The sequence below is a fragment of the Mustela nivalis genome, assembly GCF_964662115.1.
Source record: "Mustela nivalis genome assembly, chromosome: 12".
Taxonomy (NCBI): Eukaryota; Metazoa; Chordata; class Mammalia; order Carnivora; family Mustelidae; genus Mustela; species Mustela nivalis.
This window is the reverse complement of record NC_139031.1, coordinates 60,927,668-60,948,512: the sequence shown is the minus strand read 5'-3', so window position 1 is coordinate 60,948,512 and position 20,845 is coordinate 60,927,668. Positions and strand designations below refer to the sequence as shown.

The following is a 20,845-nucleotide window of genomic DNA, read 5'->3' as shown; positions in this document are numbered from 1 at the left end:
TGGAATTATTAAATTTCAAACTAAATTACTAAAACAATGGAGAATGCAGCATAATTTTAGAAATGCATAAAATAACTTTGAGAATGATAGTTATTAAAATTGTCTTTTTAATTTAATCATGTGATTTCTGATATGTTTTAATATTAGGACTCGCTGATTCTTGAGAAGAGTCAAAACTGGAGTTCTCAAAAAATGGACCACATTCTGATTTGCTGTGTTTGTCTTGGAGATAATAGCGAGGATGCTGATGAAATAATTCAGTGTGACAATTGTGGCATTACAGTCCATGAAGGTAATTTTGCTTTGTTTTGTCTCCTTTTTTGAAACAGCTAATTGAAAATGCATTAAAATAAGTAAAATCAGCTCTTTTGCATTTGTACTGTTTTAAGGTTTTTGTGTAGTACTTCGTGGCTTTTCAGTTGAAGTAGGACATATTGAATCCTCAAAGTATCATGGGTATTATTTTTTGGATTATGTTAATTTAACATGTGTTTTTTAAATAACTGAAATAGAAATGCTATTACATGGAAATCACAGTATTTCTTTGAAGGTGTTATGATAGTTTTCTTCCTGGCATTTGTTTCTAGTTTTTAAATGAAATTTAGATATAGGAAAAAATGTAGTATGTTAGTATGGTAGAATATGTTCTTTAAAAAATTATATTCTGAATCTAATATATAGTTTTTGTTTCACGGTTATAATTTTTAATTTTAAACTTGTGTGGAGAGATTATCTTTTAAAATCTGAAATAGAAGCTACTATAATATATGGAAAATATTTTTCCAGCTATTTTTGAATCTTTTTTGTTATTTTTTTTGCTTGTTTTTTTACTTAATTTTTTTTCATTTTGACATAATTTCTGACTTACAGAAAACGTTTAAGAGTATTACAAAGAATTTCTGTATACTCTTCACTCAGATTTCCCATATGGTAACATTTTACTGTTTTATATTCTCTGATAGAACAATTTTGTTTTCAACTCTATGAGAATAAACTGTAGACATAGCATCCCCCTCTACTACTAAATACCTCAGTGTGTATTAACAAGGGCTTTTTCTTACATAATCATATAATTATCAAAGTCAGGAACTTAGCATTGATTGAGTTCTATCTAACCTACTGACTGTGTTCAGTTTTACTAATCATCCCTGTAATGTCTGTTCTAGCAAAATAAAATCCAGCATTACATTCAGTCATTATGTCTTATTTGGTTACCTTTAATCTGGAACGTTTCTTGAGACCTTGTGATTCATGCCATTGACGTTTTTGAAGAATACAGGCCAGTTCATTTGCAGAATGTCCTTAATACTAATTTTATCTTTTTTTTTTTTTCCTCATGGTTAGATTCAGGTGATATGCGCTTTTTTTTTTTTTTTTTAAGAATTTATTTATTTATTTGACAACAGAGATCACAAGTAGGCAGAGGGGCAGGCAGAGAGAGAGAGGAAGGGAAGCAGGCTCCCTGCTGAACAGAGAACCCGCCACAGGGCTTAATCCCAGGACCCCGGGATCATGACCTGAGCCGAAGGCAGAGGCTTTAACCCACTGAGCCACCCAGGCGCCCCTCAGGTGACATGCTTTTGGCAGAAATGCCGTAGAAGTTATGTTGTGTTTTCAGTTTGTCATATTAAGAAGCATATAGTACTTACTTTTCCCATCGTTGGTGATGTTACTTTTATCACTTGGTTGAGAGGGTATCTTCCAGGTTTCTTTGTGGTAAAATTATTTCTTCTTGTCAGTTAATTTTTTCCTGCAGGGCCGTGATTACCACAGAAGAGTTTTTCTATGGCCTTGTCCTTACCTGCTCTTTTGGTATTACAGCCCTTCTCTCAATAATTCTTGGAGTCTGCTGGGCTTATGGGACTTGCAGGGCCTATGATTCTTTAGCCAGTACCTTCTTGCCTTCATATAAAGCTGCCATTCCTTGCTGCTAAGGCTCACAATGGAAATGTCTCCTATTGTTGTTACTCATTCACTTAGTCTTTTCAGTAATATTTGTTGAGTACCTTCTATATGCTAGGCTTTCTGTAGATTTTAGACAAGTAAAGTAAAATAAAGTAAAATAAACAATATAGTAATTGGTGACCTCATGGAGGTTCATATCTAGTAAGACAGGCAATGAAAAAAATAAGACAATAAATAACTTATATAAAATAAATTATGAATAATTTTATATATGTATGTTTACATACATATACATACATACATATCAGGTGATAGTCTGAACTATGAAGAAAAATAAAGCAGGACAAAGAGTATTGGAAATGCTGTGGATTTGCAGGGAGGAGTGGACAGGTGGAAGTTTGTATTTATGCGAGATGAAGAGGAAAATCCCCTCTAATAAAGTGATATTGAGCAGTGACCTGAAGGATGTTAGGAAGCAAGTCATGCAACTCTTTGGGGAAAGAGCATCCTAAGAAGAAGGAGTAGGAAGTGTAAAGATCTTGAAGTGGGAACACAGTTTGAGTGTTTATGTCATGGCAGGAATTAAGTGAGCAAGCTGGTGAGTGGTGGGGGTAAAGATGAGAGCAAGCCAGGTAGGCCTTGCAGGTCATAGATTTTAGATTTGATTCTGACGGATGTGGTAAGACTTATGAGTTTTGGGCAGCAGATTAATATGATTGGATTTATGTTTGGGAAGGATCACTCTGATTTCTGGGTTGGAAGTAGACTGAAGTGGGTCCAAGTTGGGAATCAGGGAAATCATTTCAGAGAGACCATTGCAATGACGCAAGAGAGGAAAACGTTTTGAGATAGTAAACTTTTGGTTTTTTTAAATTGTCTGGAGTTTAGGTAAAATGTTGGGACTAGAGATAAAAATTTGGGACTCATCAGCCTGTAGATGTTATATAAAGCTGTGAAATTGGATATACTATCTAGGGAGTAGTAAAGTGGTTCTAGCACTTCAGAGGAGATGGGAATCACATTGCCAGTGGGACAGGAGGAGAACCAGGAGTAATGACCCAGAGGCTAAGTAAGGAAAATGTTTCAAACAGAGAAAGTGAGTAACTGTCAAATTTTGTTTCTTGAGTCAGATAAAGACCTATGTCATGTGGCCACTTATCCTAATGCAGCGGTAGACTCCCAAGTACACTACCAGGCAAGCCATCCCAAAAGTTATAGGGAAAGAGGTTCATGGACAAGATGCTTTAATTACATGGTTTATTAAATAAATGTAAAATACATGGAAAAAAGCAAGGGGAAAAATACGAAATTAGTTAACATGCTTATGATAGAGTACAAGTTGGTGGAAGGATCACCTGAATCCTGGGGTACACAGAGTTTGTATTGTATGTCCTACCTCTCTCTGCCTTTTCAGCCTTCACAGCTGGGAATATGGTTCTGAGGACCAGAGCCCACATGGGCACCACCCTGGGCCAAGCACACACACTCTTGGACAGATCCAGAGACAAGTATGCTTTAGTTCTCCAGTTAACCTACAGAATAGTTATGGGTTTTATGTTTCTTGGGCTGTGGACACATGGAGCCAGAATAGGTATAACTGATGGGTGGCCATACTGAGACCTCATGAATATTGTGTTCTTCGTGTCTCATGTACATTTAGTATATTCTGATTCTTCTGTGTCTTCTGTATATGTAGTAACTAGGTGCTTCAAGAATGTTAAATGTTTCTTGGTCTTGGTCTTTTTTTCTGTCCATGTTTAATACATACCTGCTTTTTATCTGTACATGTACGTTTCACCTGTCTCATTTTGTTTTTCTGTAGCGAAATGAATATTCTCAAGCAGAACAAAACACCATTACAATGGAGAGTTTACCATTGAACTTAGTAACATGAATGTCATTTCTTATTTCAAGAGAGTTCAGGTAGGAATAGAAGAAGGAAAGTGAAGATAGTGACTAAATGCAATCCCTACAATGAATTTTTATATAAACGGAGGCAGCAAGATGGGGCCTTAGCTACAGGGATGTGGAGTTGAGGAAGGGTTTTTTTCTTCTTATTTTAGATGCTTTTAGTTATCTTTTACTGTATAACAAACTATCCCACAATGTATCAGTTTAAAACAACAAACATTTTTACTTCACACAGTTTCTAATGGTCAGGCATCTGCTGGAACTGTTAGTTGGGTGATTCTGTCTTAGGGTCTCTCATGAAGCTCCAGTCAAAGCTGTTAGCCTGAACTAGAGTCATTGCAAGACTTCACTGGAGCTAGAGGATCTGCTTCCCAGCTTGTTTATGTAGTTATAGATAGGCTTCTGTTACTTGGTGGCTCTTGGCTGGAGATCTGAGTTCCTCACCATGTGGGCCTCGGTGTTCTCATGACAGGACAGTTGGCTTCAGAATGAGTGATCAGAGAGAGAAAGGGTTAGAAGCAGTCATATGAGAGAGCTAGTGTGTTTTACAACTTAATTTGGAAATATATACTATAATTTCTGCACATTCTTCACACAGAACAATCCTACTTAAATGTAGGAGGGCACATTCTAAGATGATTAATACAAGGAGCACTGATCATTGGGGACCATCTTAGAGGCTGCCTATCACAGATACAGAGATTACATAGCATGTTAGTATAGTACTAACATGGGGGGTGATCAGTGGAAAGAGAGTGGACAATTGATGTCAGGAGAGAAAAGGAAGCAGTTGCTGGAGCTAGGGCTTTGAATACAAGACTAGAGGGGATGGGATCCAGCATAAAGTGAAGAGATTGAGTAAATATGAGTAGCCGTAGTAAGCAGAGGGGAAAGGATATATGGATACAGATGTAGGTAGGTTGTTAGATGTAGTGGTCAGAGCATGTGCAACTTATTTTTGAATGCTTCTTGTTTTCCTGGTGAAATGGGAAGGAAAGTCATTAGCAGAGTGGAGATGGGGGAGATAGATGTTGGGAGGTTTGGGAACAGAGGTTGGTATAAAATAGTTATTTGGGAGAATGAAGTGAATTAGGGAAATAATTGGCATAACACTGTATGCATGTGTGTGTGTGTGTGTGTGTGTGTGTGTGTGTGTAAAACATACATATGTTTTACTGACAGCTATAAAGGACCACTTGTGATTAGTGATAATGAATTAAACAGACGAGTCAAAATGGTTGTGTATATGTTTGGGGTGGTTTTATTTTTGTTTTGTTTTGTTTTGTTTTTTCTAGGCATGGTTCAGATTCCTCAGAGCAGGTGCAGAAGAGGTAAACATGAAAAGCAGCTGCTGTGCTGCTGATGTGTGTGTTGTATTCATCACCACTGTTGGTCACAAATATGTTACCACTGCTTATATCCATAAATGTCATTGCTGGTGTGATTTGCAGGCATGAACAGAACTATTAATGTTGACTTGTCATGCTGAAAGCATTATCTCTACTTTATAGGTCATCGCTTTGACCATGCATGTGTTTTTGAAGGCCAACACAGTGGTTTTAAGGAACTGAATTGGTTCCTAATATTTAAAAACGGGGAGATTTTATTTTATACATTTTGGATTTGAAACTTCTCTTGAAGTGCTGGCAACAGTAGTTTTTCCTGAGGGCTTCTGCTAGAGTTGAATAGGGCTTCCCCCTGCTGGTAAAGCCTACAGTTTCTTTTTTACCACTGTCCTTTCCCAAACCACTTACTCATTTTTGTCAGTTACATTTTCTCCGAAGGTACTTGAATGTAGAATTCCCTATCTATTTTGAGGATGTCGTCTCCTGGTGTTGGTGCTCAGGCTGCTTAGGCCTTGTGGTCTCACAGCTTTAGTAGTAAAGGAATTACTTTTCTAAATGCCTGCCTTTAAAACTCAGCCCTGAGTCCACCAGGAACAAGTGACATGTACAATTCAGAGTGAACCTTCTTCTTGGGTTCTGTTGTCTTTGATTCAGGCTTGTGCACCTTGGATTCTTAGTACGAGTTCTCTCCCAGAAGATTCATTGTTCACATGGGACCTATGCTTCAGGTGAATATCCTCAGTAATGGCAAATCTACCTTATTTCTAAGGTAGCTCTGATTTTTTAGAAACAGCCAGAAAGTCTTTCTGAGTCAAGGTAGACAAATAAGATGATCAAGCTGAGTGGTAATTCCACTTAAGTCAGAACCAAGTTGTGTCTGTAAAGTCGTGTATCATATTTTCTTGTATAATTCATTTAACTGGCTCTGATGGCAGTTTAAGTTCCGAATGTTTTTGAGCATTTGCTAATGATTGCTCGTTTTTCTTCGAAGACTGACTCATTAGAATTTCTGTTATGGGAGAAGGAAAAAGGGAAGACAGGAAAGGAAAATTAATGTTCTTGAGTGTGAAGCTTTGTAAGGTTTTTGAGAGGCAGCTAATATGTGGAATGAATAAATAAGGAAAACTAGGTGGTGAAATAGAACAGTTTTCTACATCTTTAGATAAATCTTTATGTTGTGGTATAATTGCTTTGTTGGTAGTATTGTGAATTCTGTGAACTTCAGATAAATTTAAAGTGCAGAAGTATAAATCAAAAGTAAAACATAAATCTTGAGAGTTTTAAAAAAAATTATGTTACAGCTTTTCCCCTCTAGCATAATATCCCATTTCTTTTGTTAATCTTGGAGTTTCTGTTGTGTAATTGTGATTATATAATTCTCTTTTTTCTTGGTTTCCTAGTAGAGTTAGAACTAGTAGCTTGAAAAATTCCTAGTTTTGGTGAGTTTTAATATCTGTTGTGTTTTGGGGAGAAGTGTTATTTTTTTTTTTTTAAAGATTTTACTTATTTGAGACCTCAAGCCACTGTGTGCTTCTGTGTACTAGTGGGGAGGAGGGGCAAAGGGAGAGGGAGAAGCAGACTCCCTGCTGAGCAGGGAGCCTGACTCTGGCTCCATCCCAGGACCCAGAGATCATGACCTAAGCTGAAGGCAGACACTTAACAGACTGAGCCACCCCAGGCACCTGAAGTGTTAATAAACATTAATGTATTTTTCATAAATGCATTACATAAATACATTTTTCCTTTTTAACTTAATTTCCTGTAGGTTATTTTTATCTGGCTATTCTAAAAAGATTCCTTTACCAGATATCACTGAGTAATATGTTTGAGAAGGGGTAGTTTTGGTATGGAAATACTCCTATTTAAGTTTTTTGGGGCAATACTTGGGTAGTAGCAGCAAGAAATTATATTGATTAATAGATCTATGAAGAATTTTTCATCTTCCATTAGCTTTAGATCAGTTGAGTCTACTAATAGAAAAACAAAAGTAAAAACAAAACAAAAAAACCCTGCTTAATATTCATTGGTTAGATGGTTAATTTTCTCCTCTGGGGAAGAGTAATGATGGTAATTCTTAGCATAGCAACGTGCAGACTGATCAGTATATATATTTTTTGGTCCTTTTGTGGGTTATCACATAGTTGCAAGCCCATGTTAATTAAAGCTTGGTTTGAAAAAATAAGCAGTGACATGTGACTTGGTCCAAATAATTTAGATTTTTTGTTCTTCTGTCTTTTTTGAGGTGTACCATTTTCTTAGTCCTCTTTAATTTTTAGTTTTCTTTTTTTTCCCTCTAAAATGGGGTCAGCAGCTTTTTAGAAGTGTCAGTTCTTCACTGTCCCAATCAGAGCTTTCATGACTGCTTAATTATTATAATTTTTAAGGTCTTTATCCCTATATAACTGAACTCTTGCTGCATCTTAAGTGGTAAGTAGATAAATAAGTTTTAAAAAATGTTCCACAACTCATAGTATTTACTTATTTTTAAAGGATTTATCCATCTGTTTTGGGAGAGTGAGCATGCATGCACATGAGCAGTAGGGGGTGTGGGAGAGGGAGAGAGGGTCCCAAGCTAACTCTGGACTGAGTGCGGAGCCTGATGTAAGGCGCCAGAGGCTCCATCTCAGGACTCAGATCACAAGACCCAAGCCAAAACCAAGAGTTGGAGGCTCAGCTGACTGCACTACCCAGGTGCCCCCAGAGCTCATAGTATTTAAATTAAAATGTCACTCTTACCTATTTCAGTAATTTTTTTTTTTTTTAAGTGTTACTACTCAGAGTAGGGTCCATGGATCCACAGCATTAAGTAGTAGCATCTATATAACCTGGGAGCTTGTCAGAAATACTGAATCACAGACCATGTCCTTCTGAATCTGAATCTATGTTTTGAGAAGATCCAAGATGTTTCATACACATATTAAAACATTAGCTCCATTGATAATACAAAGAGGTAGCCCTGCAATGCTTACCAGGGTAGCTGAACTTAAAAGATTTTCAGGATTATCATTGGGCACATTTAGCACCAGTTCATTCAGAAGGATAGAAGAACAAAATCACAGCTTGCCACCAAAGCAGCCTCATCAAAGCATGCCTTCCTTTTTGTGAATCTTTGTAGTAGTCCCTACAGCAAGCAGCTCACAGTCATTTGGGAGCCATCTTTGGGCTGTGTCATTCTCCCCCACCTATCCCCATTTATTGTTACTCTCAGTTCAGATGCAGTCTGCTAGTGGGGTCTTTTACCATAAGCAGTATGTCCAAGTAACACAATTGATATTCTTTATCAGGTTCCCAGAGATACAAAAGTAGAAACTTAAAAGTCAGAGTCTAATGAAGCTGGAGAAAGTGTTAATGGAATCACTGGGGAATCCCACAGTTCTCTAAATTGAGGACTAAGAGACAAAGGGCTCTAATGCATGAGTCCCTCTTAGAGTTGCCTTCTGTTGACCATAGCAATTACTATTATGTGCATAAACCACCTAAATAATTGAAAGTTCTTTTTTTGTGTTAAATGCCCCACCCCCACACATGGGACTTGCCTCTTACTTTCTTTGAGTCATAGATCCCATCAGCATTTCTGTCTCTCTAGTGTTGCTCTTTTTACCACCTAGAGAGGATTGAAGAGAGATGCACAAGTTTCTCTATGGTGTTGATGTAAACATTAACTGCTATTTAAATGAATTTCTTTTGTTACCTTGATTCTGTAAACATTTAAATGTAAGATTTGGTGCTAGGAAAGTGAAGCATATACCAGATACAGTGTCTGCTGTTTTTATATAATAGGGGAAGAAATCATGTAAAATAAAAACAAAGAATAATGTTTTATAAGTGAGTTATAGATTCTGTGCTGTGGGTGTATTGAATGCATCATACCTTATTGGTAAATCTAGGTGGTTTGTGAGTCAGTTGCATGTTCCGTTTTTGTAACTGATTTCAAGGCATTCATTGATATATCAAACTGAGCACAACCCAAGGAGGGTTTGAAAACAGAATTTTTTTCTTGTTACAAGTAAGGGAAAGGGAGATAGCTCTTATAGTACTATTTCCCATGGGGTTAGTACAGGAAACTTTTATTCAGTGTATTGGGGGTGGGGTCAGGGAACTCATATAGGTACTTCTGGTTCAGTTATTTATGCTTAATATGTCAAGATGCTCATGGATACATTATATGTTCAAAAAATGGCAGAAGCCTCTCTACCCGTTGGAGAAGATTTTAGTATTCTAATGAGCTAAGGATAACTTTATAATTCAGGGGGCTTTTGTGCAGGTCCTCAGCTCCAACCTAGCTCAAACTGGCTCTCCTAGGAAGCTGTCAGGTGAGACACACCTGACAAGACACTCCTATCAGGGAAACACCTAGTTGGGTGTCTCCTTGGCTGGAACTGTCCATTCTGCAAAATAAACACACTCCTTCCCTGCCTTTGTCCCTTCTCCTCCTCCTTTTCTGCTGGTAGTGTTCAGCCCTTTCATTTGAGTAACTTTCTGTTGCATCCTAGCTAACATTTTGATATGCAAACAGTAGGTTGCTAATCCTTGCACTAAAATATATATTTCTGAATACATTGTATTTAGCTTACTGGTTTTTAGTTCTGAGAAATTTTAAGGTGTTTATGATTTGTACTACATTTTGTACTATTAAATTCATTTGTGGTCTGTTAATGCAACCTTTTCTTTGCATTTAGAAATCACTTTTTCAAGGCTCCTTTTATGTCTTTACTTTTTGGTGTTATTTTACTGTTCATTAAAATAAGGTTATTGAGCAACTGGAGGATATTATGCTGAGTGAAATAAACCTTTAAGCTAGTCAGAGAAAGACAGTTATATGGTTTCACTTGTGTGCAATATAAGCAGTGAAGAGGATCATAGGGGAAGGGAGGGAAAACTAAATTGAAAGTAATCAGAGAGGGAGACAAACCATGAGAGACACTTAACTCTAGGAAACAAACTGAGGGTTGCTGGAAGGGAGATAGATAGGGAGATGGGGTAATTGGGTGATTGGCATTTATTTATTTATTTATTTATTTTAAGATTTATTTATTTATTTGACAGAGATCACAAGTAGGAAGAGTGGCAGGCAGGTAGAGACAGGGAAGCCTCTCTGCTTGCCTCTCTGCCTGCTTAATTAACCCACTGAATCACCCAGGTGCCCTGGGTGATGGCATGTGATGTGATGAGCATTGGGTGTTACATGCAACTGATGAATTATTTAACTTTTCATCTGAAACTAATGATGACTAATTGAATTGAAACAAAAAAATTAAATGAGCTTATTGAAGCAGAGATTACTTTGTATTTGTGGAAACAAAATATAACTCTTGTAAAAAGTATTTTCAGGGGCACCTGGGTGGCTCAGTGGGCTAAAGCCTCTGTCTTCGGCTCAGGTCATGATCTCAGGGTCCTGGGATTAAGCCCTGCATTGGGCTCTCTGCTCAGCAGGGAGCCTGCTTCCCCCTCTCTCTCTCTGCCTGCCTCTCTACCTACTTGTGATCTCTCTCTCTCTCTCTGTCAAATAAATAAGTAAAATTAAAAAAAATTTTTTTTCAGCACAGAATCATAAACTTTTTTTTTTAAGAAATGGGTGTAAGACATGGGCTCCTGGGTAGGTCAGTTGTTAAGTATCTGCCTTCAACTCAGGTCATGATCCCAGGATTATAGGATCGAGCCCCACATCAAGCTCCCTGCTCCTCAGGAGCCTGCTTCTCCCTCTCCCACTCTCCCTTCTGTATTCCCTCTCTCGCTGTGTTTCTCTCTGTCAAATAAATAAATAAAATCTTTTGAAAAAAAAAGAAATGGGTGTAAGACAATTTTTTAAAAGATTATTTATTTATTTGACAGACAGAGATCATAAGTAGGCAGAGAAGCAGGCAGAGAGGGAGGAGGAAGCAGGCTCCCTGCCGAGGAGAGAGCCTGCTGTGGGGCTCGATTCCAGGACCTTGGGATCATGACCTGAGCCTAAAGCAGAGGTTTTAACCTGCTGAGCCACCTAGGCATCCCTGGGTATAAGACAATTTAGAGATATTTTGTATGGGTATAATCTTATTTATTTTTTTAAAGAGAATGTGAAGTAAAACCTTGATGAATTTATGGATTTTTTATTCTGTGGTAAATAATCAGTAGCAAATAGTTTTGTTGTATGTTTGTATGTACATGAGAAAGCAATACAAGTCTGAAAGAATACACACCAAAGTTTAAAGTATGTTTATCTCTAGGTGGTATGATCATGGGAGATGTTTTCTTTAGCTCATTTTTTGCCAACTATGTGAATTAGGGATAATAAGTTGTTTAGAGGTATAGTCTTGAATGATTGAAGCCACTGTACCTATGCAAGATTGGAATCTGTGAATATCTTGTTAGCAAATTCCTGTGTTTTTTATGTATTCAGAGTCTAAATCTCCTGAATGTTTCTATTTCTGCCATGTTTGTGGCTGATATTTGGGTGGTATACAAAATAAATATTAATGGTTTTTAGAATAGAGATAATTTCTTTAATTGTCTGATGTTTCTTCCAGTGGTCTCAGATTTTATAGTGGAAAAGAATTACCCGGGTACTTGATTTTTTTTTTTTTAAGATTTATTTATTTGAGAGAGAGAGCACACATATGTGTGCATGTGTGAGGTGGGGGACAGAGGGAGGGGAGAGAGAGAATCTCAGGCAGACTCCTTGGAGTACTGCTCCTAGAGATTCTGATTCAGTAGGTCTGGGGTGGGGATCTAGTATCTACAGTTTAAAAGGATACATTGGGATTTTTTGTGGGGGATGGGGTTAGAGATCATCCTTTGGGAGACATTGTGTTTAGAAGGAAGTAAAATTTGAGAGGGAAAAGGAATGGGTAGGTGGCTGTCATCCTAGAGCTTAAGGGAGCTACAGATACAGGTCATGGCAAGGAGCCAGGGCAATGAAGAATAAAGTATACCTTCTGGTATAAGGCAGGTAAGACTCACAATACAATTTTTAAATGTTTAGACTTTTTTATTTCTTAGAGAAGTGGTTGGGAACATGGCAAGAAGAGATAAAATGAAACTCTGAACACAAAAAATAATGGTTCAAGCTGATAGAAGGTTGAGACTTGAGGCAGATGGGAGCTAAGGTGTCAACTTCTAAACAGATGCACCTCTTCTTGCTCCCGTTCTCCTACTGTCTTCAGGGCTGATTTTTCTGAAATGCACATCTGTTCATATTATTCCCCTATTTAAAATCATTTTGTCCTTTTAGAATAAAGTTCACGCTCACAGCAGGATTCTTTTAGATTTTATAGTCTGCCAATTTGAATTACTTGCTTTTCCAGTATTAGAGGGCTTTCACTTACACTGTTCCCTCTTCTCATATTCCTTATGTTCCACAAATATAACTTAAATGTATAGGTGTTAAATTAGTGTTTACCATTGCCTTGTCTTATTAGGGTATTTGAAAAATCATTTTTATTAAAATATTTCCTATTAAATATAAGTAGCATATAAAGACAGAAGTTGCAAATATGAAAGTACATAAAGTAGAACAATGAATTACTGGCCTTCATCTGAATTCTGCTTCTTTCCTTCTTTCTTTCTTTCTTTCTTTCTTTTTTTTTTTTTTTTTTTTACTTTGTAGTTTAGGAAATTACTGTTCATAGATTACTGGCCTTCATCTGAATTCTGCTTTTTTCTTTCTTTCTTTTTTTTTTTTTTTTACTTTGTAGCTTAGGAAATTACTGTTCATGTTTGGTCTATATTCACATCTGTCCCTCTCTGCAGCTCTCTTAACCTCCATACAGGTGCTTTTCATTTAACTTTATTATATTTCTTGGATACATTTTCATAGTAGAACGTATCAGTATAAATGAGCTAGGGAAAACATCTTCCATGATCGTATCACCTAGAGATAAACATACTTTAAACTTTGTGTATATTCTTCCAGACTTGTCTTGCTTTCTCGTGTGCATACAGATACACAAACACATTAAAAAAAATTAATGTCTGGTAATATGAAAACTTCATTTTTTTTTTTTTAAAGATTTTATGGGGGGGGGGAGAGTGCAGGTGCATGGGGGGAGGGGTAGAAGGAGAGGGAGAGGAGAGAGACTCTCAAGCAGCTGCTGAGCGGGGTGGGGCTTTTTCTCACAACCCTGCAATCATGACCTCAGGCAAAATCAAGACTTGTTCACTTAACTGACTGAGCCACACAGGTGCCCTTGTGCAAATTGTTCTTGTGACCTCTATACCTCTGTTATCACAGTGGTATTGCCCTGATCCCAGTCCAGGATCCACTCACATATTATGCGTTGCTTTTTGTGTCTTAGTCTCCTTGAACCTAAAACAACCTAAAACAAATTTTCTGCCTTTTTTGTGTCATTCATGACCATGTGTAGAAGAATGTAAGCAAGGTTTTAGAATAATTTGTAGAATTTCCCTCAATCTAGATTTGTCTGTTTTTTTTTTTCCTCATAACTAGACTCAGTTTAAATATTTTTTGGCAAAAGTACTATGTCAATGTTTACCTCTCATTATATTACATCAAAAAAAGTACGATGCCAGTTTATTTAATTTTTTGTGGTAGTTAAGATAGTGTCACCTAGTATTGCCCTCGACCCGCAAGGAGGACAAGAAGCCCCAGTTCAGGTGTATCTTCTCTCTCTTTATTTCCGCAAGTCTACCCACATATATACGCTTACATGACCAATCAGCGAGCAGGGTACAGGAGGGAGCGAATCAGGCTGTGCACCTAAACGAACAACTTCGCTAACAACCAATGCTGTTTACTTCCTCTTTGGGCATTCCGCTTAATCTCCCGAGGCAGTCCTAACCTGGCAACTAGCCAGGCGCCATCTTTTAATGGCAGAGGCTGCCCTGGCCAGGGGCCTGTCTCCGACAACCTAGAACTCTCCATTTTAAAGCCATTTATTTTTCTTTTGGTAAGTAACAAGTAATCTCTGAGGTGGTAACTTTGAGACATTGTTAATATCCTGTTTCCTAATAGCCTTTTGCATAGTGGTATTAGGGTTTCTGTCAGAATCCGTTATATATGTAGTTGCAAGATGGGGATTTTTAATTCTGTCATTCCTCTACATTAATAGGCAGCATTTATTTTATAGAGAACTTTTCTCTTTTGTTTCTTTTCAGTTGTTATTGTGCTCTCAGATATTATCACTTATTATCTGATTACTCTAATACCTAAATTGTCCAAATTTGACCAGTGAGAGCCCCTTCGCCAGGGGACCTTTTGTGCAGGCTTCCTTGTACATACATGAACACATATCACATATGCATATGCTCTTGCTCTCTGTCTCTGTCCCTAAATAAATGCGATAAATACCATGGGACTTTCCCTCCTGTACTTGCTTCATTTCACTCATATGTTAATCTGTTAATATTGAGATTCTTTTCATGTGAGTATTGAGATTCTTTTCATATATTATTCTTTTTAATGTTATGTAGTTAGCTATAGAATGGTTCAACCGTGATGTCTTTATTTTTCTTCAAGTTTTTCACTTGTATATAGTACTAACAGGTATGTGTCATATATAATCATGTAATAATTTCTGTGGGATAGATTCCTAGAAGTGAAATTGCTGAATCTAAAGATAAATACATTTTAAGTTTTAAAGAGACAGAATTGCCAGAATTCTGAGATCTTCAAAAAGACTGTACTTGTTGATATTCTTACCAACAGTATACAAAATACTTGATAACTGCATATTAGTAAATTTTCTTTCAATCTTTTGGAAATTATCACTTGATTAAAATATGCGTTCATGTTATTATGAGTGAAGTTTGGTATCTTGTGGCCACTTGCATTTTATGTTGTTACTTGCCTTGCATTTCCTTTGTCATTTCTTAATAAGTTTGCTTGTCTTTTTTTCATTGATTTACTGGAATTCTTTAATCCTTTCACTGCTATATGTGTAATGGAAATTTTCCATTCTTGCAAATATTTTTTCCACCCTTTCATGTACTTTGTAACTTTGTGTTATTTTTCATTGTTTATAGAATGTTCCTTTTAAATAAAATTACAGCAGTGGATCTTTAGCTCTTTTTTGGAAGTTTTTAAGTTCCAAAATGAATTTTTATATAAAATTAATCCAGAGAAAGGGAAATTTTCTAAAGCACAATAGGAAGCTAGTCTTGCTGGTTTCTTTCTTTCTTTCTTTCTTTTTTTTTTTTTTCAAAGATTTTACTTATTTGTTTGACAGAGAGAGAGAAAACAAGTGGGGGGAAGGAGAGGGAGAAGCAGGGTCCCTGCCCAGCAGGGAGTCTGATGTGGGGCTCCATCCCAAGACCCTGGGATCATGACCTGAGCCGAAGGCAGAGGCTTAACCCACTGAGCCACCCAGGTGCCCCTAAACATTGTTTTATAGTACTTTTTTCCCCCTAAACATTGTTTTATAGTACTTTAAATTCTGTTTTGAATGGAGGAAAGAAAAAGATCTTAAAATGTATTTAGTCATTAATTAAAAGGTATCAGAGTGGTTATACCATGTGAGAACTTTGGTCTAGAGGTCAGAAGACTAAATAGGTATGGTGGAGAAGTATTGGAGAAACGGCAAGTGAAGAACTCTATAGAGGTCATAACACACTGTGAATCATCTTTCAGGGGCATTGAAGCTGAAGAAGAAATACTTAGGTACCTGCTGGCTGCTCTTTGAACTTATGTGATATTTATCTTCTAGGTTACAAAGTAGGGATTTCCTAGAAGAACTGATAAAAAAAATCATTCTTCAGGTTGTTTTTAGGTTTAATCTCTATGCAGATTTTTGCCAGTGTGGAGAATATTCTTTAAAAAGTAGAACAGAAATTTTGCTTTGTTGTAAAAAACTGCTGTGATTTACCTTGATTTTGGCAAATGAAGTGAATAAAATAACCCCACAGGGGCTTTATTATTTTGGCAATTGCCTACTTTGTTTGAATACAGATGAAAGAATTTACTTCAAAGGAACATTATTTTGTAAAGAAAATAGATTTTTTTCCTTGTAGCATTGTATAAACCTTTGAGATAGCAGATTAATTTTTATTGTTTTGTTTTGTGATTTTTCTTTGAATATGGTATTTTGCTTACTATTGTGTTTACTGTAAAATTCTCTTTTATTGGTGATAATAATAACTGCTCCCAAGGAGAAAATTGTATTTCCTTTTCATTTTGGGATTTGTCATCTAAAAAATATATACCTAAACAGAAGTGAAGATAATGACTATCAACTACAATTTAATGATATTAAAGAATTTAATAAGTTTTGATTTCTTTGCTCATCTTGTGTACTATAGTATAGCTACTTTGAAATCTTTTCTTTGGCAAGTTTTTGTATGATTGTCAGATTACGTTAAGGTTCACTGTTAGAAAGCCTTTGAATAGCATGAAGATGACAATTATGGCATCTGTTTGAGGCAGCTGATGTAAGTGATAGTTGCATACCAACTTTTTAGTTTTCTGCTACCAGGCTATTTTAATTATAACCTATAGGCAGTGATAGCATTGTGTGACTTAAATAGTTACACACGACTATTAACCTGTTAGTGACATCTAGTAAATTAATGTTGGTACTTTAAAATTACTTACTCGTTGTGTATGGTTCTTTTCTTTCTGGGTGATTTAACTCAGTATTTATATATTTATTCATTTATTTTAATTTGAGTATCTTTGGTGTTTGTGAGAAGACACTGTCCAGTTTAGGCTTCAATTGTTTAGTGTGTAACAGTTCAAATAATCATATCTTACACTGGATGCACATAAACCTACCTGTGTGGTAAAGCCTTTTGAGAGATGATTGTTGCTTACATATATTTCCTACAGTGTTTTTTGGTTTGTTTGTTTTTATTTTTTATTTATTTTTTATTTTTATTTTTTTTTAAAGATTTTATTTATTTATTTGACAGAGATCACAAGTAGGCAGAGAGGCAGGCAGAAAGAGAGGAGGAAGCAGGCTCCCTGCTGAGCAGAGAGCCCGATGCAGGGCTTGATCTCAGAACCCTGGGATCATGACCTGAGCTCACTGAGCCAACCAGGCACCCCTTTTGTTTGTTTTTAATGTCTTCAGTTTATAGAGGTCACTTTGGATGCCCCTTAGAATTTGACACTTAGACTCTTAGAATAAACCTGGTCAGAAGATCCTTGGGTGGTTGGTTTATTTGGCTATCTGTAGAAGCAACCTATTTTGGAGAAGTAATAAATGTGTCTTAGGAGATCAGAGAAGTGCCCACGCCTAAAGGTGATGAAGGCCTAGAATTGTATTTACTTCTATTTATGCATTAATTTTTTTTTCTCTTCAGGATATTTTTATCATGAGGATAGTGTCCTTCTTTCTAGAAAAAGAGAAATTAGGTAATGTGAAGTTTTGTGTCAAGCATCATGTAGGGAAAAGAAAACTATTTAGGACTCGTGATTTTTATAGTCCATAGTGTAAGTCATCAAGGGTTTGTCATGGTTTTTTATAGTGTGGGTAAAATGATTTCTGGACTTTTCAGTTGCCCTTTATTGGGTTCCATATTTATCAGTACTATGTCAGTGCCAATACATTCTTCTTGGTATTTTTATACTGAAAAAAGAAATTACTCCTGGTAATGGATATCACATCACTTTCTAGTGAGTTTGGTTTGTCACACACTAAGAGCCTCATCAACACTGAGTTCATTGAAAAAATTGAGTTTCAGGAATTTTAATGAGAACCTGATCTTACCAAAATGTTCACAGTGATGTTTTGCTTGAATTTCCTATTGGCCTATATGTTTGATATCTAATACACTCTTTTTAAGCTCAAAATCAAGGAAAATATTTTTGATTTTATAAAAACTTTAAATCTGGAAGTGCAAATAGTAACTTTAAATATAATTTGTAATTGTCGATATGTATATTTGTATTGATAAGGAAACATTTTGCTCTTAATAATTGAAAGGTAGTTAAGTGTAACATGACCTATTCTAAAATGTAAAGACCTATACTAACTAATCTTCTTTGTTTGCAATGAGGATCTTTAAAAATTTTTATCACATTTTCTAATTAAATAATTTAACTTCTCTCAGAATATTGAGTTAAACAGAAAGAGAATAATCTCCTGTTTTCATTAATTTCAGTTATGGATAAATTTTTACAGTAGACTTATAAATGTTTAAAAAGATCAAATATCTTCTAGAACTTGAAGTTGGCTCCATTGTAAATGGAACTCAGTTTGTCTAACTGTAGTCTGAACACTTCAAATTGTTCTATAATCTTTATTTATGTCTGTGTGGGTTTCTTTATGTATTTTTCTTTTACTAATACTTAACTTGTGTTTATGGTTATAGGAGTTTGTGTTTTACCTGTCATCTTCAAAGTTAAAGACTTTTTTGATTGTATATTTGTTTTGTGTGAGCATGGTCTTAAATAAATTTAAGTGTCCATTACAAAAGGAGCTCCATAAATACTAATCAGTAGTTCCTGGCTGCAATCTCATTTCTCCTTAATGAAAATTTCTATTTTTATGTAATCTTTTATTTATTTATTTATTTAATACCTTATTCATTTGAGAGAGAGCATGAAAGGGGAGAAGCAGACTCCCCATGGAGCTGGGAGCCTGATGTGGAACTCAATCCTAGGACTCCGGGATCATGACCTGAGCCAAAGGCAGTCCCTCAATGAACTGAGCCACCCAGGCGCCCTATTTTTATGTAATCTTTTAAAGAACTGTACATTTTTCTATTCTTGTAATGCTGTTCCAGTAGATTAAAATTATTTTAAAAGGTCATTTTTGTTTCATTGTGCATACTATGGTAGGTGAAAAAATATTTTTATAAAATTATTTCACTGCTTTGACTTTAATATCATTCTTATAAACCATTAATTTTTCAGATTTGTTCTCTAATTCCCTTTTTCTTTTGTAATTTTATAAATGAGTTAAACAGTAACCTATTTAATCATATCTTTTTTTTTTTTTTAGGTTGCTATGGAGTTGATGGAGAGAGTGACTCTATTATGAGTTCAGCTTCTGAAAACTCCACGGAACCTTGGTTTTGTGATGCCTGTAAATGTGGTGTTTCCCCTAGCTGTGAACTGTGTCCTAATCAGGATGGAATTTTCAAGGAGACAGATGCTGGAAGGTTGATGTCATAATTCTGATGGGTTAATATGCCTGCTTTATAATGTGTCTGCTTCTGACTATTCTAATTTTTTTCAGTTACAAACTTTTGCTTGATTGTTTCTTTGTTTTTTTTTTTGTTTTTTTTTTGGCATAGGGTAAATGAACAGTAGGCTACAGGTCAGGGGAAGAGGGAGGAAAGACTATTGGTTACCTGCATTTGCCTTTATAACCATAGTCCCATTAAATCCCACTAACGAGTCTAATGAGACAGGTGTTAAAGTTTTCCATTTTATAGATATAGTACCTGAGGCTCAGATCATTAAGTAATTTTAATTTGATCAAGGCCATAAGCAGGTAAACAATTAGATTTGAGCCCAGATCTGTCTGATTTCAAAAGTATACCAGAAGACAGAACCCTTGCAGTGGTTTTAAAGGGGAAAGTTACAGAATTATGCTATGGTAAGAGTAACTGTGATACCACAGCCTGTACCCCTGAAACAAGTAATATTATTACATGTTAATTAAAAAATAATCTTAAAAAAAGTAATGATGTACTACCTGTTGGCTAATTGAATTTAAATAAATAAAGAAAAGGAAAAAAAAAGGTTACTGCAATATAAAAGAACTCTAAAGGATACCCTAAAGCTGAGGGAGAGTATCCAGGGAATGACAAACTTGGAAGACACCAGCCCCCCGAGTTTCCTGGCCAAGGCTGGAGTTCAGACGGTAATGGAGAAGGTGTAGTTGCAACCTTTTAGATGGCAGAGATGCTTACCTGGGTGTTTGCCTGGGTTAGAACTGGGTCTTTAGTTCTTGGCAAGTGGGTGTCTAGGCACAAGTTGGAGAGGAAACTGGGGCACCAGTGTGGTGTCTGCAGTATGTGGGTCTTTGTTAAGAGGGCCGTAGAAAAGTGATCTTTTTTTTTTTTTTAAAGATTTTATTTTTTTATTTGACAGACAGAGATCACAAGTAGGCAGAGAGAGGCAGGCAGAGAGAGAGGAGGAAGCAGGCTCCCTCTGGAGCAGAGAGCCCGATGTGGGGCTCGATCCCAGGACCCTGGGATTAGGACCTCAGTCGAAGGCAGAGGCTTTAACCCACTGAGCCACCCAGGTGCCCCGGAAAGTGATATTTAGGCTAGGTTTGTGAGGTCACAGAGTCAATAGTTGCCATATGTGGCTGGGGCAGAACTCCAGCAGATGCTCTTCATCATCCCTACTGAGAAGTGCTTTCTTTCCTCCTGTGCTCTCTACCACTTCTACTAAGACAACTTAATATCATGCTCACTATAAAGGAGAAATGCTGAAGGGATTTTGTCCATTATTGCATAGGAGGTATTTAAGGTGGATCTGGAGCTGAGAGGCAATAAATTAATAACTGACACAAAGACCTATGTTTCTTTCTTTTTTTTTTTTTTTTTTTTGCTACACTCATACTCATCTTTATTACTACATTTGAGCAATTGTCATCACAATTATGTTGACATTTTTCATGCTTTTGACCAAGAGACTTCTGTCTGGGGAGTTTAAGAGTAGTTCCTGCCCTCTTATATTTTATGGATCATTACCTACCTGACCTCCCCATCCTGTACCCCATCCCCTCCCATATAAGAGAAGTACTAAAATAAGTTTTTTATTTTGTGTTGTTGTTTTTTATTTTGTGATTTTT

General features: G+C 36.3%; 1 protein-coding gene across 8 annotated transcripts in view; it reads left to right on the top strand.

Moving 5' to 3' along the window:
- Window positions 1–20,845, top strand: part of PHF14 (PHD finger protein 14) — a 205,140-nt gene that overhangs the window by 18,681 nt on the left and 165,614 nt on the right. For all 8 annotated transcript variants that reach the window (XR_014301283.1, XR_014301284.1, XM_082693323.1 and 5 more), the window contains 2 exons: window positions 148–292; window positions 19,040–19,199. Coding sequence is in view for 6 of the 8 variants with exons in the window: in XM_082693323.1 (XP_082549449.1) it covers window positions 148–292; window positions 19,040–19,199 (305 nt within the window). In the remaining 2 variants the exon portion in view is untranslated. The remainder of the gene's footprint in view (window positions 1–147; window positions 293–19,039; window positions 19,200–20,845) is intronic.